Source organism: Catharus ustulatus, chromosome 11 (assembly GCF_009819885.2).
Source record: "Catharus ustulatus isolate bCatUst1 chromosome 11, bCatUst1.pri.v2, whole genome shotgun sequence".
Lineage (NCBI taxonomy): Eukaryota > Metazoa > Chordata > Aves > Passeriformes > Turdidae > Catharus > Catharus ustulatus.
The window spans coordinates 14,364,738-14,389,582 of NC_046231.1; the positions used below are offsets into that span (position 1 = coordinate 14,364,738).

General features: G+C 46.2%; 1 protein-coding gene across 1 annotated transcript in view; it reads left to right on the plus strand.

Moving 5' to 3' along the window:
* Positions 1 to 29: 29 nt before the first annotated feature.
* Positions 30 to 24,845, plus strand: part of ATP6V0D1 (ATPase H+ transporting V0 subunit d1) — a 34,335-nt gene continuing 9,519 nt past the window's right edge. Inside the window, exons 1-3 of the mRNA XM_033069641.2 lie at positions 30 to 212; positions 10,148 to 10,319; positions 23,922 to 24,100. Coding sequence (XP_032925532.1) covers positions 83 to 212; positions 10,148 to 10,319; positions 23,922 to 24,100 — 481 coding nt within the window. The 5' untranslated portion in view covers positions 30 to 82. The remainder of the gene's footprint in view (positions 213 to 10,147; positions 10,320 to 23,921; positions 24,101 to 24,845) is intronic.

Below are 24,845 nucleotides of genomic sequence, written 5' to 3' on the forward strand. Positions count from 1 at the left end.
CGGGAAGGGGCCGCGCCCACGTGACCCGCCGGCAGTCACGTGAGGCGGCGGGCGGTAGCGCTGCCGTCTCGTCGCTGCCGCCATGTCGTGCTTCCCGGAGCTCTATTTTAACATAGATAACGGGTACCTGGAAGGGCTGGTGCGCGGCTTTAAAGCGGGGGTACTCCGGCAAGGCGACTACGTGAACCTCGTGCAGTGCGAGAGCCTGGAGGGTGAGTAGCGGTGGAGGCCTGAGGCAAGCGGGAATAGCCCCCCCCCTCCCCGCCATCCTGAGGGGAATATCTGGGCTGTGGGCTGAGGGGAGATGGTGGGGGGCTGTGGGGAGGCGAGGGGCTGCCTGGCAGTGGGGAAAAGAGCCGACAGCGGCGTTTATAGGGCGCTGTTCCCTTTTCACGCCGTGGCTGAGGACGCAGTCGCTGTCCCGTCCTGTCCCCTCACCCCGCCTCAGCTGACTCAGTTTCCCGGGCAGCCCGGCCGTGTGATAGCAGCAGCTGATACAGTGCTCTGAGGGAAATGGGCTTCCCACTGCCTTCTTGAGGTGGCCGTGTAGCTGTGCCCTGTGGGTTTTAACAGGCGTTGCTGGTGAGTCGAGTTTGTGCCTTCACTCCCTAAAGGGCAGGAAGCCTTTTAAAGGCCTGGAATAACGTTATTGGTATAATCTAAGATCCCTGATATCCATTATTAGATTTTAAGGAGATCAGTTCACCTAGGAAAGTATCTGCTGTTATTGAAGGATCACTAGTGGGGAAAAAAAATCTAGTGCACAGCTGAGTAAATTCACTAGTGAATTACCTGTTGCCTTCAATGTTGAGATTTCTTTAGAGGTTAATTCTGATTTCCAGCCATCATCTTTTTTTCTAGATCACTGTGTACAAACTTGCAGAACCGTGAGGATTTTGTTTTATACAATGAGGGTGGTGAAACACTGTCACAGGTTGTCCAGAGAAGTGGTGGGTGCCCCATTCTTGAAAACATTCAAGGCCAGGTTGAATGGAGCTCTAAACAACCAGTTGAGGATATCCCTGCTCATTGCAGGCAATTGGGCTACATAACCTTTGAAGGTCCCTTCCAACCCAAACTATTCTACAGTTCTGTGATCTCCTGTGGTCAACTCAGATTTTTCCTCTGATCAGTGACCTGCTTAGCAGTTTTCACTCTTTGGTGTATAGAATTTGGGTCACAAATCACAAAGATTAAAACCAGGCCTATCTTGAAATAAGCTAGAAACATATGTATCCAGAGATGTTGGTTTTTTTGATCAGTGGAACTATAATTATTGGATCATAATTTCTTCTAAAAACATTAATTAAGCATCAGTTTTATCTAGACAATCATGCTGGGGGGTTAATTGACATTGACAGGTTAGATGAATCCCTGGCCAGCTGAACCCTGGATGCAAGTTACCTGGAACTGCTCACTCCTGGTAACAGTAGAATGTGACCTGAGTGCTGTGTTGTGCCCCAGTCTTTATCTTAAAAATTCCCAGTATGTTTTTACTTAGGACAGAAGCTCCTTTTCCACTTTTCTTTTTCTGCATCTCTTTTCTTGCAGCAGTCACTGTCGTTCCTGCTGTGGAGCCCAAGGCCTGAAAGAGTGCAGTGGGAGTGACTTCTGCTCTCTTGGTAGTCACAAGTCTCAGCATGCCCTGAGCTGTGACTTTTTCATCTTTCCTGCAGATGACTTCCTCTTTGGAGTCCTTCTATACTTGGAGCTTCTCTTTTCTCTCAGTTTCTGAACCAAGCTACTTAAACCTAGTTCTCCCTTGGAGTGGTGTTGGCTGCATTTGGAATGAGTCACATTGGAGTTCCCATATGTTTGTCATGGTATTGTTACTGTTCTGTCCCCAACAGCTCTCTGGTGGTGGCTGCTGCTGTGCTCTTGGTCACACTTTATTCAGGACCTGAAGGCTCTTCCAAATTCCCTACCAGTCTTGTTCCTCCTTCACTTGGCTCACTGTGTCCCTGCTTAGTGTGCTTTTGGAGAGGAATTTTTCTTCAAAGGAGCATTGTTCTTTATTACTTACATAGGTCTTTGATCAAACAATTTCTTTCCTCTTTCCTTGAAGCGTGATTTTCTCATTTCACACTTGTTTTGTATGCTCCACTGAAATGTGTTTAATGTTTTTCTTTCTCTCCCAGATGCTTGTCTGCACTAAATTCAGGTAGTGGCTAATGTATTAGCAACCAAAATAAGTACTGGGACATAAGTTACTGATACATTCTTCCCTGCTCTGTTTAGTCTTTGCTGCTGCCTCTCACATTTCTGGTTCTGCAGTTAGTCCCAGTCTGGAGCAAGTGATTGCCTTGGCCATAGAGAAAGCCTGAAGGACCAAGACTGTTCTGGATCTGGCTGCTTGGAGGACCTTGTGCTTCCAGGACTGAAATGCTGCTCCATCTGGTGTGCCCATCAGTGTGGAAGCATAAAGGGATTGACTTGTCTGCTTCAGGACTTTGGCAGTTTAGTGCTGCTGGAAGGGAGGAAGTCATGCTTTTCTGTGTGATCCCCTGCTGTCTGCTTGTCTGATCACAAGGTAACCTGATCCAAGCTCTCCCTTGTTGAGTCAGAAACAGAGAGCCAAATGGGCTGTCTGTGGTCAGGCAGGCTCCTGAGCTGGCCTTAAGAAGTGCAGAAAAACATGTCCAGAATTGAGGGGTGTGTGTGTGAGAACTGTTTTGGTTTCAGCTTTCTCTTAAACTCTTCAGCAACAATGTGTTTAATCCCTTCTTTCATCTCTAAAAGTCCAGGTGCTCTGGTTGTTTCTCAGCTGAAGTTCCTCATGTGTGCAGTATCCATGAGCTGGGAGCGTTGGAACCTGCCTGGCTGTCGCTGTTGTATCCAGTTCCTGCTTCTGACACAAGGTGTCAGTGAAGGACCTGGAGCTGCTTTCCTCTGCTCCAGTGCTGTGAACATGGGTCTGTGCTTGAGTGGAATCTGTTTGGGGCAGCCAAACTTAGGAGTCACCCAGATTTCTACTGTTAAAACACTGGTGAGTTGTCTACAGCTCCTCAAGCTGTGGTGGCCTGTCAGAGCTCTGATATTCTGTGAGGAGAATGAAAAGCTGTTGATGCAGTTGAGCAGTGGTGATGCTTTTAAGCAGCAGAGTTCAGTCTGGGACTGCAATGTAGGTTATCAACTGACTTTACTGTTGGTCTGTGAAGTTCCCTTCTGCAAAAAACATGTGGAGCCCAAGAAGTGCACAAAAGCATCTTGAACAGGAATGTCTTTACCCTTAGGTCAGTGTTTGTGAGCTTCCTATTGCTGCTACTGCTTCTTGCTTCCACAGCAACAGGGTAGAAAACTGCTTTCTTTCTGACCTGCCAGTCTTGTAGAGGTGCTTGGTGGGTGAAATCCAGCAGCAGGATGTGTCATCTTCTAGCTGGGTGATGAGGCTGAGGAGAGTCAGGGAGTTGGCTCAGGCTTGTGGGCCTCTTTTGGGAGAGACCTTCCAGAGACTCTGCATCTCAGCATCACCACTCTCTGGGTGCTTTTGCCTCCATCCATGCAGTTGGCACAGCTGGGAACTGGGATACCATGGAAACAGTGGTGTGCACTTGCAGGAATGGGATCTGTCCATGGAGTTTGTCTTCTGTACACCAGGCTGCTTGCAGTGTGTGCTTTTGTTTTCATTGTCCCAAGGATCTTTTTTCTTCCCCTGCAGGCTGCCATTGCTCTGAGGTGTTCAGCACATCTCCTTTCACTGAGAGAAGAGCAGGGGAGGCTGTGCTGCCTGTCTCTTTTCCATTTTATCACTGTGGTCCTGGAATTAAGGCCCCAAGAAGGCTGGAGCTGGGCTTCTCTTTCAGCATAACCACATGGGCAGTGTGTCCTCTCTTGTATGGGCTGTTGCAGAGCTCCAGACTGACTTCAAAAGTGCTTTTGGTGAATCTCATGGTATTCTCCTGTGTGAAGGGGGAACAGCATAGATCCTTTCCTGTGCAGCTCCTTTACTGTGCTACCAAGCAGGGAGAGGCCACTTGATGGTCCCAAGGTGGGGCTGTGCTTAGATCCATCCTGTGCTCTGAGAGTGTTCAGTCTGAACATGGGGGGTGTAGAAGCCAGGCCTTAATGTGGAGGGGACCTTATCATTCACACAAGGATTTGTCACTCTCCTGACATCTTGGAGCCCTGTTTGAAAAGCAGACTCCTGTGTGCTTGGACTGCAGCAGGATTGGCCCCTGGCCCCAAGAACTTTCTCCAGCCAGAGGAGGCAGAATCTACAGGCAAGGTGAGACCTGAAGACAGTACAGACCATTCCTGTCTTCTGAATGCTGACTTTTGCTGCTGCAGCAACAAAATGTGTCCAAAATACTGTTCTGCTAATATCAGTGCTTTGTCCTGCATCCTGTATGGGTGTAACCACTGACTGTGGCTGTTTCATTAACTGTCCTGTTAAAACAAGCTCCAGGAAAACATAATTTATTGGAAGAATGATGGCACTTCCATAGCCTGCTAGATCATGGTGGCAAACAAACACTGTGGTCACAGGCTTCCTGCAGGGTTCAGCAGAGGCTGTTTGCTGTTTGTTCTGGCCTCTTTACCAGGCTGAGACCTGCTTCATAGCTTCTCCTAGCTAAACTTCAAGCAGCAGCTGAGGTCAGCTTCTCAGTACTGGTGCAGCTTTAGCCCTTGTTTGGGTCCTGCCCCTGGTTAGATGATGATGGTGTCTGGGTTTCCTGGCAGATACTGCTGCTCGGCAGCATGTCAGTGCTTTCATCTTGTTTTTCTTCAGCTGTCAGCTCCTGCAGCATGAGACTGTTTTGTGCCCTGTTTGTTTTAGTTTCTGAGTGATTTGTTGCCTCTCTCTTAACCCCTGTACTAGGTGGTGGGCTGATGTCCTGCACTGGACTTCTGAGGTTACAGAGTGACTTAGAGCATCTGCTTTTGGTAGAAAGCTTATTGGGGATGCAGGCAGATGAGGAGTTACCTTGCCTTTTGGACAGATTAGGGAGGGGCTGCTCATGGAACACGACCTGGCTGTGCTGGGTTTGAAGCTCTGAGTGGAGTGAGTTCAGTCCCAGGAAGGGATGGGCTAGAAACACAGGCTACTCTTTGGTACTGAGGGCATCTCAAACTGGTGAAAAGTCAGAGGTGAGATACTGCTGGAGGAAAGAGCCAAAGATGATGCTTCTTTGTGTCTAACTATGGCTCAGATGAATTTGCTGCCTGACAACAGAGACGAGGTAACATGTCACTGATGGTGGTGTGCATCCACAGGAAAGGTCTTGAATTCTGCAGGGAACAAGGAGTCTCTGAGCTCTTTCTTGAGTGAGATTTCAGAGAATCAGCTCCAGGAGTGTCTGAGGTGGCTGTAAACAGACCAAACAAATAGCAACAAGGCAAATGGTAATGACTGCAGTCTCCTGGAGGGAGACGTGGGCGATGTAGCTCATCTGCAGACTGCTGTGTAATCCCTCGGCTGCTTTACTGCCTCCAGCCTGGGAGATGGCAAATGATATTTTAATTTTTTTATATAGGCAGTGGTGGCCCCAGGTGCTTTGGAGGAAGATGTCAGGGTTACAGCAGGTAATTTTTGTGAAAACATCAGCTCAGAAGTTGTGGAAGCTGATTCCGTGGCTGTGCATGAGAAGACAGATCAGTCCTTGCCTGGAAGTGCTAGAGCCCTTAACTTGATTCAGAGCTCTGCAATGCAGTTACAGAAGGAAAGAAGGAAGGGTTGGAAGTCTGAGCTTATGGGGCCATGGATCACTCTGTCTGAGCAGGGCTTACAGGAAAGGCTTTGACTGACAGATATCTGACAGACTAAGGACTTGGTTCCTTGTTATGTCAAAGCAAACTTGCTGGAGAGGATGGTTGCATTAATGTGGATATAAAGTCTCTTGTGAAGATGTCATCTAAAATGTAAAGGTGTTGACACAGCAGTGTGTTGAATTAAGTTCTGGTTGTGTTTGTGGCTCATGTACAGGCAGGTACATGAAAACCAGAGGGCCTGATCTGAGAGTTGATAGGAGGTGGCTGTAAGTACATGTCATGGTAATCCCAAGCACTACCCTACCCAGCTGAAAAAGGCTGTCATTCTGACAAATGGTTGTGCTCTTGCACGAGACAACTCTCTGGGAGCAGTGACCTGGCCATAATTTCCTAGGTTTTGCGGGGGAGGAGAGGGAAAAAAAGTGTTGTGGTCATTCAAGTGCTCCCTTGCCAGATGCTGGCTCAGTCTGTTACATAAAGTATGTGAACTGCTTGGAAAAAAGCCAAAACAGGCAAATGTATCTCTTTAAATCAATCACTGAGCTGAGGCCCTGTGCTGCTTGTGGGTATCTGAGGGAGCTCATCAGGCAGGGCTGGGCTCTAGGTGCAGGTCTCCCTCCTTTTCAGCAGCAGCTGGGGAAGAGGCACTGGAAAAGCCTTGCAGCCAGAGTCTTATCAACACACAGCGTGTGGGAGCTCTGGCAGCTGCCCCTGCCACGGTGCTGCTCTTGCTGCCAGAGGCCAACTCCAGCTCAGTCTAAGCTTGTGTTAGGAACCTGAGCTTTTGGAGAGCTTGGGGCTTGCTCAGCAGTGTGTCCATTTATTAGTCACCGTGCTACTGGGACAGCTCTTCTGGCAGCAGATTTATGAAACCACGGGATTAGTTTGCTCTCATCTGAGGAGCTTGACATGTGAATTGTCCTATTAAAAGCTCCCAAACCCTCTAGGCTGAAGCCTGGTGACTAGCCCAGCAGCTGGAGGAGGACAAGCTAGTGTAAAGCACTGATACACTGTGGGATGCACTGAGTCAGGGTTCATAAATCCGGTCCAATTTTTGGAAAATATGTTCCATTTTGTCTGCTTGGATGCTAAGAGATTCAGAAAAGTTTAGTTCTGCAGTTTGTGGCTGGCCTTCATTGTAAAAATGAATTCCAAGTGTTATATAAACATGGCCCTTATTCCAGTTGCAACATAATGTGCTGGCTCTTGTGCTGTGGAGTTGGGGGCACAACCCCTTTGTGGAGCAGGGCAAAATGTTCCGGCCAAGCAGCTCATGGGAGCTTGCTCAGAGCTGTTGGAGAGCCTGCAAGGCACAATGTGCAGCCTGTGTGCCTCTGTCTAGATGCAGTGCAGCTCTGACTTCCTGGAAATACAAAACTTCTTTTTGTGTCACCTAGTCTGTAGCATCAAGTGACATGATGGCAAAGCAGCTGCTTGCAACCTCAAAAGCGGAGTTTCAGGTTGTGATGACACCAAAACAAACCAATGGTATTGGACTGGAGGAAAAGCTTTGGCAGCTTCCCTGCTGCAGGCAGATCTGGGAGGATATGCAATAGCTGCTTCCTCTCCAAGGTCCTGTATGCTGCAAAACAACATCACATGCCTTTTTGGGCAGCCTTAGCTTCCATTAGAGCTCTGCGCAGCTACCGGGAACTGCAAGTCAGAGATAGATGAATGCAGCTACTACAGGTCTTTGTGCATTCCCTTGCAATCTGAGCTTATGGGTATAATACTGTTACCAGGATCTTTTCTCTCACATTCATTGAACATATTAATTGATCAGTTTTGTTCCATGTTTTCTCCAGTTTCTGCTAAAAGCAAACTAATAAAGTCCTGATCTGTCAGGAACTTAATTTCTGCTCAGACTCCAAAGTTCATCATTCAAGAGCTTTAAAAAGTGGGACAAAATCTCATTAAGATGTAGTTGAGGTCTTTGCTTTCAGGAATGAAGCAATTACAGAACAGATGGGTCAGAACCCTTTGCACACAGTGCTACCTGTGAGCTGGGTTTTTTGAAGACTTTAGGAAGTGATTACTATCAATAATAATCCTGTGCAGGCTGTGTGGAGGTGAGGGATGTTCCAAGTTCTGGCATGATCTGGTGTTTGACTCTGTGGCAAGGTTTGTGTTGCAGACTTGACTGAGTTACCCAGGCAATGTCTTCTCCCTTGCAAGTGTGAGCATAAGTTGACCATGATTTGGTAGAATAAGCCACAGCTGTTCAGCTGCAGATTGCTCTGGGGGACAGAGATCTAGGTTAGATCTCTGCTTTGCTTCAGCCTTGATGTGTGTATTTGGATGGGGAGCTCTCTTTGCTGCATCCAGGATTCATAGAATTACTGAATGGTTTGAGTTGGAAAGGACCTTGAGGACCATGTTGTACCAAAGCTCCTTCCATGGGCAGGGACACCTTCCACTAGACCAGACTGGACAGAGTTTGGAGCAATCTAGCCCTGAAAAATTCCAGGGAGGGGGCATCCACAACTTCTCTGGGCAGCCTGTGCCAGTGCCTCACCACTGTTCCAGGAGTGTCTTCCTAATATCCAGTCTAAACTTAGTCTCCTTCAGTTTGAAGCCATTACCCCCTGTCCTGTCATTCCATGCCCTTGTTAGAAGTACCTTTCCAGCCCCTTCAGGTACTGAAAGGCTGCAGTAAGGTGTCCCTAGAGCCTTTTCTTCTCTGGGATGAACAATTCTAATCCTCTCTCAGCCTTTCCTCATAGGAGAGATGCTCTGTCCCTCTAATTATCTTTGTAGCCTCTTCTGGACCTTTTCCCAACAGTTTGATGTCCTTGTGCTGAGGCCCCGGAGGTGGATGCAGTGCTGCATTTGGGGTTTCACCAGAGCTGACTAGGGGAGCAGAATCCCCTCCTTTCTACAGGTGCCCCTAAAACTCTCATGTAAACCACTAAGAAACATGAGAAACTGAGTGGTATTTAAGTCTCTGGCCTTTATTTTCCTTCCCTATAAACTCCATCTGTTTTCTGCAACACTGAGCAGTGGGAACATCTTTAAAACTACGGAGTGCTGGGTCAAAACCATCTTTGCTGGACCTCCTTGGAAATACCCAGAAGAGTCAGTTGGCTGGGAAGCCATTTGACCCCTGATCCCTCAGGCTGAGAACAGCATCATGCTGCACAAGCTCAGGTTGGAGCCTCAGGAGGAACTCTCCAGCTTGTGCATGTCTGGGTGTAATGTCAAAAGATCAAATTCCTCAAACCAGGCTGAGTGGTTGCTCTGACCTCAGTCCTGTGGATGTTTGTATCATAATGCTTAGGACTGCTATGGCTCAGTGGAAGGGAAAGGCAGCCTCAGTAATGCTGCTTCAGAAAAACCAGGGAGAAATGTCTTTTTTTGTTTTCTCTGGATGGTGTTTTCACATCTGTTTTGACTCAACTCTTTCAGCTCCTCTCCTTACCCCTTAAAGGTCTTGAATCCCTGAGAGGATGCTTGCCTAACTGGCCCTCTGAGGTGAAGCTGAAGGCAGATGAACATTTTGTACCAATGCAACTAGTAGAGCTTTGAGGAGTAGGATTGTATGACGTTCCTTAGTTCTGGATTCAGTTTTTCCACAGAGACACTTAAATGCTTTTGGCTCAAACAGGGCTTTTATCTTGACAGAACTCAGCATGTTGTGGTTGCTTGTTGGCCAGAACTGCAGCTTGGTTGGGCACCTGACCTGCAAGCAGGGGTAACAGAGGAAACAAAGGTTTCCTCTGCTTAAAACTGGAAAAGGGGAGGACTTCTGAGCATGTTCTTCCATCCTGGGCAGAGATTGCCTAGCCTGTGAGATGAATTTAAATGGCCTTCATCTTCACTAGCCCCTCTCTACCTAATAATGCCTGAATTACATTTACCAGCACAATTAGCTGGGCTGTTTTGATAATGTAAGACAAGATGGTTTATAATTTCTAAGTTACTGTTTCTGTCTTTGAAAGCTTTACAAATGCCTGCACATCACCAGTATCTGGGGAGACTTGCTATGCATGCAGTTAGGTTCTTCATTGTGATTTTTTTCAGAGGAGCCTGCAACCAGAGGCCTTTTGCTTAGAAGGAGTGCTAGAGTTATTTTTTTTATAGCCCTAGATTTCTAGCAAGTACTTCCTAGAAAATCAGTAAGCTTCCACCTTGACCTAGCAGAGTGAACAGCTGGCACCAGTGTGTGCTCAGTTACACAACTGGTGTCACAGATTTGTCTTTAAGATGAGGCAAGGCTGATATGATGAAACACTGATCTTTTCCTTCATTTGTGTTGTCCATGCTAAAACTGAGTACAAATGTAAGTGTATGATCTAACACATGGATTTTTTCTAGGTGATCTTTCAGAGAAGAGAGTGCCTAGAGAAGTGCTGAGCAACAGCTTTCTTGGCTATGCTGAAATAAAACCTCCAAACCCAGCCCAAAACCCTCTAGAGTAGAATTATTCTTTCTTTTTCAGACTTGAAACTGCACCTCCAGAGCACAGACTATGGGAACTTCCTGGCCAATGAAGCCTCCCCACTCACCGTGTCGGTCATTGATGACAAGCTGAAGGAGAAGATGGTGGTGGAGTTCCGGCACATGAGGAACCATGCCTATGAGCCCCTGGCAAGTTTTCTGGACTTTATCACGTGAGTACCAGCTGGCCAAGAACAGCATTTGAAATGCTGGTGTTCTTCCATACTTGAGAGCTCTCAGACCAGCTTTCTACTCACAGCCTTGTGCTTGTGTTCTGTGCAGCTTCTTGAATGAAATGGGTGTGGTTGTATCTGGAGGTCTCAAAGCAGCAGCACTGTGTTGTTAAAGGCTTCTGTTCCCAGGGAGCATGTGCTCCCAGGTACAGCTGCCTGGCTGCCTTCCATTGCAGTATTGATTCAGTCTCTTAGAGGTACCATTTATCTTTGTCCCTTGTGTTAAGTGTTCTTGGTTTTTAAAAACTGTGGTCCTGCTGCAAAACATAGGAATGCCATGTATGTGTGTTACAGCAGTTGCCTGCTAGTTCTGAGCCTTCATCAGGGCTGATGTGATTCTCCTGTCCCACCCCAGGGGCTGTAAGCTTTCCTCTGGCCCCATCACAGACTGGTTCAGGGAGTTGAGCTGACCAGAAATTGAACAACTTTTTCCTTTTGGGGCTAACCTTTGGCTGGTTTGTTTTTCTTGGACAGCTCAATGGGATCCAGCAAATGCCAGCACTAGGGGAAGGCAGGGCCTGGAATGCACAGCAGGGAAACACAGGGCTGCAGCAGCCTCAGCATATCTCTGTGAGTTGGTGGAAACACTTGGGGCTTCCAGAGCAGGTTCAGCTGATGTGAAAAGCTTGAAATAACCCATCAGTCTTGAGGTATCTTCTCCCAGAGGTTTTGTACAACCCTCTGCTTCCCAGTGTGCTGCTCTTGTTTTGTTTGGTAACAAAATGGAAATGTTAGTGACAGAGGGATACTAGTTGTCCTACCTTGCATCTGAAACGTGGGGGTAAAATTGACTTTTTTCTTTTCCTTCATCTGTAATCCTGTAAGCTCTAGTTTGGCTTGCAAACTGCACAGCCAATGGTCTTGTCTAACCACTAAGGAGATGCCTCATGGACAAAAGTGAGTTTCTGTTTCAGCAGAATGTGACTTTAACTTGCATTTCTGAGAAGGAGATCATACTCTGTTCTCAGGTGAGATAATTAATTAATGTATCACCTCCGGTACAGTGAGCCTGAGCTCCTCACAAGCACTCTTGACAAGTGATATTTAATCTTGCATTTGCATCTGTGGCATCTCCTGCATTTGCAAATATTGAGTAAACACCTGTCTCTCTGCCAGGTGTCTTTGTGTTCACTCCTTCTGTGTCTGGCTGCTACTGCTGCCTCACTTTCTAACCCAGTGGCTCGTATCTATTATTTTCTGTGTCAGTATGTTCAAGCTGTCTCCTAAGCCTTTCCTGTTTTCTAAGAAATAAGTTTTACTTATAACCTTGTCGGTAAAATTTCTGGAATTTTCATGCTTGGACCCAAATATGGAGCAAAACATTACTAAGCTCCCATTTTGCAGCAGTATTTGCAGTGGTTGAAGCAATTTCTAGTTCATCTTCTATTCTCTCAAATTAACTCTTGAAACACCTTTTTGCCTATCTTGAAATTTTTCTCAAGACATCAGTGCTGTTTGACCTTGGCAATATCAGGTGGGTGGTCCTCCACTGTTACTTTTCCTTTGCTATCTTACAGGTTTATGAAAATATCTCAATGGAATTATCATAGTAATCACTAATGCTTCTGTCATATCTGTTTAAAGGCAAGGATAGCAGTATCTTGCAGATTTTAAAACTTTTCTGTTGCCTAACAGTCTCACTTGAAAAACCAGTGTGTGGAAAATATGAACTGAATGGTGTCAGACCACACGTGCCTTGGTTACACACTACCTCACTTGGTAGGAAGGCTATGGATGCCCATGGGAATCCAATTCCCTCTTACTTCAGTCCTGTTGATCTTTATGCAGTGTCTGCATCCACCTCTAGTTTTGCAGAGGACTTTAAACATCTTGAGTAATCAGAAAGGCTGATTGGAACTGTTGGAATCACTCTTTAAAACTGGTGTTCTGCCCTCAACTTGATTTAACTTTGATCTTGTTCTGCCTCTGTGCTTCTGATTTTGATGAGTCTCTACAGCAAAACATGATTCTGTGCAGATAACTCTATCTCTTGCTACTGCATAATGTCTTTTTGAATTTATTTGTTCTGTTCAGCACAGAATGTTCCTTCCTCAAGTTGTTTTTACTCTTCTCTCTTCCTTTTTACCCATAAGATTTGTTTTAATGCCGCTGTCTGCAGTGCTGCCTAGAGGAAGGCAAAAGGTGAAGCAGGAAAAATCTGTTTTCCCATATGGACTGTCTGCACTCTTGTAAGGTATTTTGTGCAAGGAGGTCAAGTGTTCAGTTGGGTTTTGTCATGGTTCTGCTGCACCACTGATGGAGGGGTCTCCTCTGGGTCTGCACTCATCACCACTGGGGTATTGTTAAAGTAGAGAAGATGTTACCAGCTCTGACTGGTCCAAGGTGGGAGTCACTGTCAGGCTATTGGAATCTCTAATAACTTGCAGTGACTCTACAGGCAGCTTAAAACAGAATATACAGTGAACCACAAGGAGTTTGGAGAGGATGCTGCTTTTGTCCAGTGGCAAAAGTATCTTCTCATGATCAACCTAGTGTTTTGGTGATAGGCCTAGCAGAAAAGAGGGCAGACTTGGGCTGCCTTTCAGACTGTGTTCCCTGAAACGGTCCCTTGAGTTGTTGTAGGTCTTGCTTTGGGGCAGGGGGCAGAAATTTCAGTGTAAAACTTCCCATGTATGTCCCAAGTAGTTGAAGTGGAGCACAGCTCTCTTTGGAGCTGGTAGCATGTACTTGTGCCAGTGGTCTTCATCTAACTCAGGCTTGTATGGAGGCAGCACTGTAAAAATGTTCAGCCAAAGGATGTTGGCAGTGCTGGGGATTTTGTGTTTGCACACTCAGAGATCCTGTGTCATCCTGCCTGCCTGGGGGACACTGGGACAAGCCTTTGCCTCTTGATTTTTTCATTCTGGGTGCACACGCAGACAGGGGGTGATTTATCTTTGCCTTTTGAACATGACTGTTTCCCACTCCATTCTTTCAGGGTAGTTAATGAAACTTGAGCAGGAAATGATAAAGACTGCTCCTGGTAGACAGCTCAAGGCAATTGAGGCACCAGGTGGTCAGAAGAAGAAATTGTACTCAACTGGATCTATCTGTGTGCTAATAGTATACAGGCTGAAGTGAAATGAAGAAAAGTAGAAAGATGTGGAAAGTTTGAGCAGGGCTGGCTTCTGCAGGAGGAAAGCTTGAGTTCACTGAGATCTCTTTTGAGTTGTAAACAGAGATTTTAACATAGAGTGGGATTGTAGAAGGTGTGTCTGGCTCAAATTGGAAGGAAATGTTTTGTAGCAGGTCCAGTTCAGCTTTGAAACTCACTGCTGCTTGGATTCTTTGTATGTCTTTTTTGCCTTCTTGGGACTCCTGGATAACCTCACATAAGATGGGTACATTGGGACCTGTTAACACTCATGAATAATAGCCAGGGTGTATGTGGTTGATGCCAGGAGGAGGATCCAAGCATTTAAAAACCAGTCAAGCTTTCTCCTTCCTGAATGTCCTGCTGAACCTTTGAGGTGATTTTGAATGGATCATTGGGTGACTGTTGTGCTTGGTTTTTGAGGATGCTCCAATCTGACCCAGGACACATTGCTAAGATCTGGGGAAATGTCTGATTGTGGGACCAGCTGTAGTCCTTGCCTCCTCTGGCCCCAGAACCAACCTTCCAGGAGCCTGCTGTTTGTCCCAGGTGGAATACCACGTCATTTCACTTGCCTCTTTGAAGCAGCCCCTGCAGTAAGTGAGGCCAGGGAAAGGAGAAGCAGCAAGAGGGGCAGTGCAGGGGCTCTGGAGCAGAGGGTCCGTGTTCCGTGCCCGGCTCCAGGAGGGTCCGTGTTCCGTGCCCGGCTCCAGGAGGGGAGGCCGCGCTGCCCGTTGCTTGCCGGAAGGTGGCACTCCAGCCCCGCGCTGCCTGTCCCCAGGTGCACAGCGAGCGTGGGTGAGGATGGTCACCTGGGGAGGTGGGCAGGGGTTAACCTCTGTCCTGAGCGTAGGAGAAAGGTCAGTGTTTGAAAGCACGGGAACAAAATTGACCCCCCGAACGTGGCTAGGCAGCAACCCCTAAGTAAGGTCTTTGTTCCCCGAGTCACTTGCTGACACTGATTTTTTTTTTTTAATTTAATTTTTTTTTTTGTCTTGTTGTGCTCCTCTCCTGGCACCACACTGACTCTTTCCTGGCTCTGGTTCTCTCCAGGAACTCTTCTGTGGCAAGTGTTGTGTTCTTAGTACCAAAATAAGGGAAATCGGCCAACTTCCTCAATTTGTTTTTTCAAGTGGTGGCTGTAGCTGGCAGCCTCTGCCACTGCAAGCAGAAAGCTCAACTTGCTGAGCCTGCTGCAGTCTCCATAACACACCTGCTAGCTCTGCATCTTGCCACGCAACTCCTTGCTAGAAGTCTGCTGGTGCTTCCCCAACCATAGGAGGTTCTGAGTGATAGGCACAAATTGTCTGTTAACATCTCTGCTCCAACACAAACAATATACTGTTTGACTGAGGGAATGCAGTGATGTTCTGTAGGGCAGCAACAAACAGGTATTAAGTGTTCTTGAAACAGCAAAAGCCACTTCCTGAATTCAACAAGCACATATTGACTTGTGGGATGGAAGTGGGTTTTAGGTTCTTCTTAGTGATGTGCTGCCTTGCCCTTCTGTACAGGCTTTGTTCTTTGTATTAGCCTGACATAGTGCCATAGCCTGTCTCTCCTTCCTTCCAGTGTTCCTGTATATGGTTTAGATAGGAGCAACATTATGATAAAGAAGCTTGACTCCAGCCTGCTGTAACCTGATCAGATTGTCAGCTTTAGTATTTTTCCAGTGGCAGGGAGAAGGGTTTAGTGGGGTTTTTGGGTTGGTTTATTTGGTTTTTCTTGTGTGGTGGTTTTTCATTTGGGGTTTGTTTTGGTGTTTTTTCCCCTCCATTCTTCCCTGCTCTGGGAAGTCTGTTTTTGCAGCAAACCAGTGTCAGGGCCCTGGCAGCTGTTGGGCCCCTTGAACCCTCACAGCAAAATGATGGACAGAGAAGGATTTGGTCTTGTTTTCAGGAGGGGAGCTGCTGGTGACTGTGGGCACTGAGTGTGGTGTGGGTGTGAGGGCTAGGGGCAAGCTGGGTCTAAATACATCTTCCAAATCTGTGATCAAACCTGTCATCAGAGGACAGACTAGGTCATCTTTTATCTTTATCTTACCAGCCTGCAAGGGCTGGGAACCAGGTTCTTTTTTTGCCCCGAGGATGCAGCTGGGAACTTGGCTTTCAGTGTGTTTTTGTGGTCACAAGATGTGTTTTTGATGAGGCTGCATGTACCTTTTCCCCTTGCGCGTGCCTTTTCTTAACTGACACTTCCCTCTGTTACCTTCTCCCTGACCCAGTCCTGCTCTGCCTCTCCCCTGCACTGGATGGATCTAGTTTCTGCACAACTTTGAGTTTAGTTTTAATTTTGCAGCAGTGGTTTTTCTGGAGCCAAATTGTTTCAATTGCTACTTAAGCTGATGAGCACTAATCCTCTTCTCTGGAGTAGGAAGTTGTCTGTCTTCATTCTAAATGTACTGGAGTGTGCATCCTGGTATAACTGTGGAGTTTACAAAATATGACTGAATCCTTTTGAAAACCTTTCCTGCAGAAGGAAAAAGCCCTCTGATTGCTTTACATTAGATGTAGTTCATTGGGACAAGCCCAACAATCTGAAGGATTTTTGCTAATGCTACTGCAATTTAAAATTACACTGCAGCTTTTCAGTCAGGTTCCTTGGTGGCAGTGGGGTTAGGAAGCAAAAATTACTGTAGTGGCTGGGGATTCTGTAATAAAAGATTTAAGAGCCTTTTCTGGCAGAGATTGTTTTGGCAAAGCAGCACAGGTTTCTGACAAACAGTTTCCCTGTTTGCAGGGAGTGCAAAGTTGAACTGATAAGCCAAGTTCTTGGAGGGATTATGCAATATTGAAAATAAGAGAGCAGGTAGCTAATGGTCTGGAAATGATCAGAGACTTGTCCTGTGGATGGTGGCATCAGAGCTGCATCTGCTCACCTGCATTCCCAAAGGATGCTGATCTCATACTGGTTTCCCAGAACCAATGTCTGTGATGATGGACTGGGTTGCGTGGTGGTGACTGTGGGAGTTGTGGTGTGACTGTGGGTGCCCTCGTTAGAAAGGGAATCTTTGAAAAGTAGGTTTCACTGTAAATTACATTAAAAAGATGGGTTTTTTTTCCTGGTGCCTGAAAAACATTTAATTTGGCCAGTAGATTTGAATAGGAGCAACCTTACTGTTCTCCTATGGAGCAGCACTGTTCTTCACAGTGTGTTAACCATGCCTTGCAAACAGTGAGCTGTGGTAATGATCAGAAAAGCTTACAAAATGTTATTGGTGGCAGTAAAGATCCAGCACAAAGCAAGTGATGAGCTCCAGAGAGCAGCCTGTGTGTCACTAAGTTTCTCTGGTGAAACTGCAGAGAAGGGGCTCTAGCATGCAGTCTCTGGGTGATTAGGTGAGAATTTATGGCCCTTGGATAACATCCCTGTCCAAGCTCGTGTGGCGTCATCCACAGGCAGTGTGTGGACTTCTGCATGTTCTTGGGCTTTGTTTACAACTGAATTTCTCTGGTGAGCCTGCAGTTTGCAGGAACAGTCCTTGTACTTCCCCTTTGCTTCTTCTTGCAGTCTTTTCCTCAGCAGGCTGACCAGAATGTCTGTTGGAGGCATAAAACAAGAAGGGAAGGGAGTGTGTATTTGATGCTACTCAAATCAGTTTTTGTGTGACGGCAAATTTTCCAGAAGAAAGTGTGCAGTGCCTTCAGCTGAGTGTGCACTCACTAAGCAATTCTGTTCACATGGAGCATGCTTCACTCCTTGGCTAAAACCATTCCCAAGGTCTTCCATGCTCAGCCTTAGCAGATTTTGTTTTCCTTTTACCTTTCCATTGATTTCCTTCACCCAATGCTCTAGACTGGCAAGTTCAGCCCAAAGGGGGCCTGGAGGCCAAGGGCACTGCTTCTGAAGGCTTGCTGGAGGCATCATGGGTCCTAGTCCCCCCTCCTAGGTCCATTCTCTAAGCTAGTTTGAAGTCTGGCAAATACTTGTGTGGAGCTTTGCATAAGCACCCACAATATTTAGAGGCTGAGCTAAATCTCATGTCTATCTCATATGATTTACTGCAGGTCAGGTGGGATGATGAATTTTCTTGTCTTCTGCTGGCAGCAGGTCTGTATGCACATGGGCTGGGACCACACCACACATTCACTGAGAAGTAGGTAAAGGCTTTTAGGCCTCTAAACTCATTCAGGTTTCTTAGCTACTAGAGGCAGTCTGGGGGTTAATGAGGACAGTGCAGCCTTTCCTCTTATTTTGTATCCATTAAATGTTTTGGTGTTTCTTCTTTACAGATAAGAAAAACTTTATGCAAGTTTGACTTCTGCAGCTGGTCCCTATGAAAACATGATTACATGTTTATGGTCAATATTTAAAGTTTAATTAGGGTTCAAGTCTGTTCAACATGGCACAGAGTGCCAGGGCTCACCCTCGTGTTTCTCAAGCTTTGAGGCATCAAGTTTAGGTAACCAGAGATTCTTGCACCAGGCTGCAAGTTGTTCAAAACATTCCCTGGTGTTTCAAGGGTTTTTTACAGGTCGGGAACACGGAGTCAAATTCATAAAACCTTAAAATTGAAAGTATTTCTTGTAGCTTTTTTCTTGTTGGTCTTTAGTGCAACTAATACTGTATCCCTGCATGTAAGTTAACAGATGATACCAGTGGAAAACTGAGGTCAGTATCTCAAGAGACCTAGACTAGAGGATGGTAAAAATCATGTGGAGATACAGCTAAATATAGATTAATGCTGAGAACATTCCTGGATACTTGGTTTTGAAAAGCTGCCACAGCCTCTGTAGTGCTATGAAGTTATAACTCTGCTCTCAAATGGTCTTGTTGATCTAAGTTTAGCAGAGCACCCACTTACTGGCTGAGTGCCCTTGGTTTGTGGTGGCAGCCATGAAATTCTCAGCTTTCTCTTTGGCAGGTTCATGAATGTAGCACTTGGGTATGGTTTGTGTTGGTGTGACTCTAGGAAGGACAATGTGCAAAGTTACAAAGAGACCAACAAGGACACTTGGAGCAGAGACCATCACACATTACATCTGCTCTTGCTGTTCCCTGGACTGTCTGAGCTTCAGCTGCAGATAGAACTGCTGCTGATCTGACATGTTCTAATATGAGCTGAAAAACTGATTAAAGGATTTGACTCTGTTCACATCCATTGTTTATTACTCAAACAAGTCTCAGTGAGGCACTGAGATCTTCCTGATGTGCAACATTCCTCTCCTTTCCAGATCAGGACATCTGTGCAGTTATTTACTAATGATCTTAAGCCGACCCCGCAGATACAAACATCTCAGCTGTTGGCACTATTCTTAGTGTCAGCCACTGCTCTTTTGGGCTTTGAAGTTTGTGTGTTGCTTTCCCCTGTGGCTGCTTAACATTTGGAGCTTGAGAGAGGTGTGACAAGTGGCTCTGTGTACCAGCACAGTATCCAGTGGGATATAGATGGATCTGTGTATTTATGCACAAACCCAAGGAAGCAGCAGTACAACCAGCCTGAAACTTTTTCCCTAAGTTACTTCTTCCAACACTCCCTGATTATGTGAACTGAATGAGCTGCAAGAGGGAAGCACTAGATGCTAAAGTGACTATAGTCAAAACAACTTCATTATCTTTTAAAACTGTCTCTAGAATTCATGCCGAGTTCAGAGCACTGCTCTGATCCCACTGGCACTTTCCCATTTTCATCCCAAAATAAATACATGCTTCTATAGTAATCTGAGTAACTGCCCAATGCAGTCACACAGGAACTTTGGCCTTGCTCACAGTAGTCTGAGTTAACGTCTAATGCTGGTTTGGAAAACATTAAAGCTGCCTGAGCAAGGCATTGTCTTAACCCATCCTTACAAAACCCCTGCTGTGCACCTCTGCATTGGCCCACTGCTGTCTGTTGGCTGTGACATGGAGGACTGTCCTCATGATCCCTTGCAGAGCAGCTGTTAAGCCACAGTTTTGGCTCTCCTGTTGGAGGATCCCTGAGAATCTCAGGTCATGCAATGTTCCATCATTAGTCATGCTTTGTTACTACTTGCAGTATTGTTAACGGATTTTTTAGTATCCTGCAACAGAAGGCAATAAAAGACCAACCTATCTGCTGTAGGACAATGACTCTTTATGATTAGATTAGATTAGTAAATGGGGGAGGGAGAAGCTGTAACTGTTTTGGGGTCACTGCCTTGAGGCCAAGTTGTAAATGTTCCATGTGATGAGTGTTCATGCATTTCATGTGCTCCCCTGCTAAAACAGCCTTTCCAAATATTCAGTGGGCCACTGCAGTCTTTCTTGCATATCTCATTTAGCAGCATCTGTACTTAAGTAGTGCCAGAAGGATTGGCAGTTCGGTACAATACATTGTCAAGATACTTGTGTGTGACTCTTGCACTTGTGCTCTACTTTTGCTTGATTCTGCTCCATAGCCATGGGTGACTGTGTTAGGATTTAGCTTCTGGGGGCTGGCTCTCCCCTCTTCTCTATGAGGGGTCTCTCCTGTGTCTGCCTGAGACCATACCTCCCAAAACCAGAAGTGAGAACGAACTCTGGCCTGCTGCTGCTGGAAGGAAGGTTTCCCCCACCAGCCCCCCTCTTTTGTCTTCTTTAAGCATATCCTAGCTTGACTTTGTTCCTGTTATCTGAGTGTCACCCGATGCACATTGTTCTGCAGTGGGAGGCGCTGGCTCCAGTTGTCTCGGACTTCAGGAAGCTGTAAATCATCATCTCTTCCCTGTTGTGGATGATGCTGAGGATATTTCTATGTTTGCTGATTCTTTTCTGTCCTTTAATAAAAAATTATACTCTCCTGTGAGATGTTGCTGATACTTCTCAGTATTGACTAAAATTGTATTTCTGTGAATGTGAATTTCTGGAATATACCACACCTCTGTTCAGTGGGTGGCAGGAAGAATTATGCCTCATGCACGTCAAACTCTGACTGGTTTTGTGCCTATGTCCCTGGGTCAGGAGAAAGCAGCTCAAAGCAGGAGTATAAAACATGTTTGTGTGCAAGAGAGTTTTGCTATGAAGAGATCATCCAAGTGGGCTGAAGCAAGACTTTATGGTGTTGCAAATGAAAATCTACTTCTATTTTCTCATGTGTCCCAGAATCTGGTCCTCCTAATTAGCTGCACTGAGTCAGTGAAGGTTAAAACGCTCTTGGAGGAGTCTGAGCAGGCATTAACCATGAAGGCTGAAACATTTGAAGCTGGTCAGAACCTCTTAGGAAATAAGGAAGATGGCAACAGAAGTTGTTGTATTACAGAAGTAGTTGGAGGTTCTTAGAAACACTGCTGCCACTGTATTTAATCTATTTCTTTGGGCTTGGGAGAAAATGCCAGCATAGCCAGGACCTGTGCTGTGGTCTTGGGACAGCTTTGCTGATAGAGGCAGATGGGTCCTTGTTGAAATCTGACATAGCAATGTTGCCCATTCCACAGAGGAGAAAAGGCTTTTCCAGCTGCCTTGGCACTGGCAGACTTGCCTTGTAGCCATGAGTGGTTAAGCTGTGACTGGTTTTATTGGGATGAAGTAGGGAATAGGGGATGGTCTGGCCTTGCCTGAAGTAAATGGAGCTATTGTGAAGGATTAGGTAGTGCTGCTGGTGTCTGCCTGGCCTTGACAAGTACAAGAAGACCTTTGTCCTGCTGTATCTCCCTTGTTATTGTGAAGGTTTGAAATGCTGTCAGGAGGGAAATTTGAATGAGAATTCCCCTTCTGTTTCACACATATTAACTGTTCCTGCAGGGATGAATCCTTTGACAGCAAGATTTAAGGAGATGAAGTAATCTTTAAAACAGTTGGTGCCTCCTTGGCATTTGGGCTATAGACAGTGCATTTCCCAGACCTCCCTGAAGGATGAGGAAGCAGTCAAGTTAAGGGGTATAAATTGAACAGGGAGGGCCATGCTTTGCTCTCTGGCACTAGAAGCCAACTGGGTTGTCTTTCCTGAGACCATCCGTCTCAAATCAGGAGCTTCCGTGTGTGAAGAGAGTCAGATTTTGGCAGCTCTCCTGAAACCTGGCTGTGGCTTTTGTGCTGAGCTGGACTGGGAAGGCATGAATGAGCTTGGTGGGACTCCAGTAAGCTGCTCTGAGGACCTGAGAGCAGTAGGGCTCCAGACATTTCTCCTCAGTTCCTTTTTTTGTATGGTTGACGTTGGCCAGGCTCCTTGGAGAGTGGTATCTGAAATAAACTGGGGATAGGAAGGAGGTGTGCTGGTGTACATGACTGTGTTTCCTTACCTATTCCTTCACTGTCGGCTGAGTTAAAGTAACAAACTTGGTCTCCTTGTATATTGTTGCCTTGCTTTGTTGGGAGAAATGCTGCCTGTGGTCTTTCCTAAAGCTACTGTGTTGCACTAAGGAAGCTTGGATGTTGAGGGAGCTGGGAAAAGATCTCTATCCTTGTTCTGATGCACCTCATGGAGAAGCTTCTATGTTAGGGTGCAGATGCTTTTATTTACCAGGAACTGGCTGCTTACTGCAAGGGACTTACCTCAGTTCTCATAAACAGGCCCTTCTTGCTGTCCTGGAGATTGCAGTCATCTCCATGGTGAGAGCTGCACAAACAGGAGGGAAGATAATGACCTTGCAGATTAAAGGGCAAAAGGAGGTTTCCTAGTACGTGAAGCTTGTGCTGATTGCCCTGGTTCTAGATTGAACCAGGAAAGGTAGGCTGCAAAAACAGAAGGACCCTCTGCAAAAATCATAGGGCCAGGAGGTGCTTTATTCAGCCTTGCAGTGTGGAGAGAAAAAAGCAGCACCTGTTTGAGGAACTAAGGTGTGGATTTGATTTGTTCATGGACGTGCCCTTTGAGTGTATTTGAGAGGCAGTAAGCCCATCTAATAAAAACTAGCAAAATCTGCCCTTAACTGGCTCTGCTTACCTGCCTTTGATGTGGTTAAAGGGAAGCAGATCTGCACTGTGCTCTTTGTCAGCTTGGAAGTACAAAGACCAGCAGCATCCCAATGTGTGTCTGGCAAACATCACCAGAGCCTTGCCATGCCTATCTCCGCCTCAGTCCCAGGATGCTGACCTTATGTTCCCTTTCTTCAGTACTCAGGTACCTGTGGGAAGCCTGACTCTCAGCAGAGCTTCAGCTCCAGATGTGCATAGTTCCTTCTGCCATTCTGGTTCAGGCCTGATCTCATTTGTTTTGAAGCAGCTCCTGCCAAGGAGCTTCTTCAGGTCTTTTCCATCATCTAACTTTTTAGAGTTAGAGTTCTAGCAGTGAGATCAAGGGAGTGTAAAATGCCACATACTCTGCTCTTCAGCATCTTTACCTCTTCCCCATGCTACTGAGGGATATGTGAAAGCAACTTCTATTAACTAAAACTGCCCCCCATCTCAGTTGAAGTTTTTCAAGTTCTCAGCTTGGTTGGCTTGTGGTTTTGCTGGTGGTGAAGATGTCTAGAGTATCACTGCTGTTCTTGCTGGAGACACTTGGTATTTATGTGATGCCTTGGTCCCTTGCTTTGATCTTCTACTCAGAGAAGGCTTCCAACCTTTTGTGTGTTCCCATCTTTAGGCCGACTGTCTCTCTTCTCTGGCTGGACTGGGAGTACTGGGAGGTGTTCTTTCTCCTCTGCTCAGTGGAGGCCTCACCTGCCATGCTGTGCCCAGTTCTGAACTCCTCAGTGCAGGAGAAAATTGGACATACTAGAGAGAAGGGCCACAAAGGGCTTGTGTTGGTGGAACTTATGCTGGGATTCCAGATTGAATGTCCCATTGCTGCAGTGCCAAAGACTGAATCTGCTAATCCTGAACAACATAAGTTGTTGGAGAACTTGGTTTGGGGTATCATAACTTGGGCTAATGCAAAGAAGTTTGTAGCTTTTGGTGTAGAGGTGTGAAAAACCTTGTGTGTAGTTTCCTGAGGGTGTGAGTGAGAGCTGTGCCAAAGCTGCCAGTCCTGTTGTTTTTGGAATGGAGTGAGGCGGCAGAAATGTGACCCTTCCTCCTTTCACTTGGCAAGATGGAGCAGTGTTGCTGGCACTGAAACTGGAGCCAGGCTCGTCTTGGAGGTGTGTGGGGTTAGAGTGGGAGACTGTAGACAAATGACCATGGGGGAATGTTAGGAAAAGCCTTTTCATTGCTAGTGTGGTTGGATGCTGAAGCAGAGCCACAGGGAGAGTATGAGATACACATCCTTGTAAGTAATTCAAAGTTCATATAAACATTCAGAAGTCTTTTTGCCTGAGCAGCTAGAGCTGGCCATGCTCAGAGCAGGGTATGGGGCCAGAGACCTCCAGAAGTCAGTTCCAGTCTAATACTCTTCAGTGGTAGGTGGTACCAGATGGTGTGGTTCAGCTGTGGCATAAATCACAGCCTGGGATTATGCCTGGCTACCTTTTTCTAGGCTGGCATGATAAAGAGATGCTAAGGAGGTACCTTAGTACTTCTTTGTGGGAAGCATGCATCTTTCTGGAAATGTTCACAATTAGATGGATGTGTGCCTGTTGCTGGGTTTCATATTATATGTATTGTTTCATTCTTCTCTTTCATTCCTCCAGGTACAGCTACATGATTGACAATGTCATTCTGCTGATCACTGGGACTCTGCACCAGCGTTCCATCTCTGAACTGGTGCCCAAGTGTCATCCTCTGGGAAGTTTCGAGCAGATGGAAGCTGTGAACATTGCTCAGACACCTGCAGAGCTCTACAATGCAATCTTGGTGGACACTCCCCTGGGTGAGTGAAGCTGTTTGTGGTGGAACAGATGTCCCTTTCTCCTCCAGTCTGTCTCCAGCTAAGCCTAAGTTGTGCTCCAGGAAGACAAAGCAGTGGGTAATGCACAGCTGTGGCTGTACTGCCTGTGGTGGCTGGAGTTCAGGTTTATGCCTGTCTTATGCCATCTTTTTCACTTGAGGACCAGCTAGCACTCTGTACTCTTCAATCAGTGTCCAGGCCAGCACAGTGCTAGGGCAGACTGCTGGACAGTTTGGTTTTTGTGAGCCAGGCCTTGAGTCTCCTTAGTGAAGGGTTATTGGCTCTTCTGCTGGAACGAATCACTTGATTTCCAGGACTTTCAGTGGGACCATTGGGTAATTTCTTGTATGCAGTTTTTATAGATAATTACAGAGATCTGCACATGCCCAGTCTTGTTCTGAGACTACTAAAATTAGCACTAGTTAAATAAAATCCCTTTATGTAAACAAAGAAACAAACCCAAACAACCACAGCAAAACAAAGAAATCTCCAAAAACCTTTTAAAACTCATTGTATAGCAGCATCCTGTATATTATCTCAGAGCTGCAGGCTTGTTTAGGAGGTGCATAATGCTAAAACCAAGTGTCTTATGAAGAACTAGTTAGATCTGTTCTTTAAAGATAAAAGGTGTAGGAAGTGGTTCTGGAGAAGATATGGAAGTCTTTGCAGTAGCAGGGGAGGTAGTCACAGGTGACTTGCTAGTTTAGCATCTGTGGGCAAAAACGTA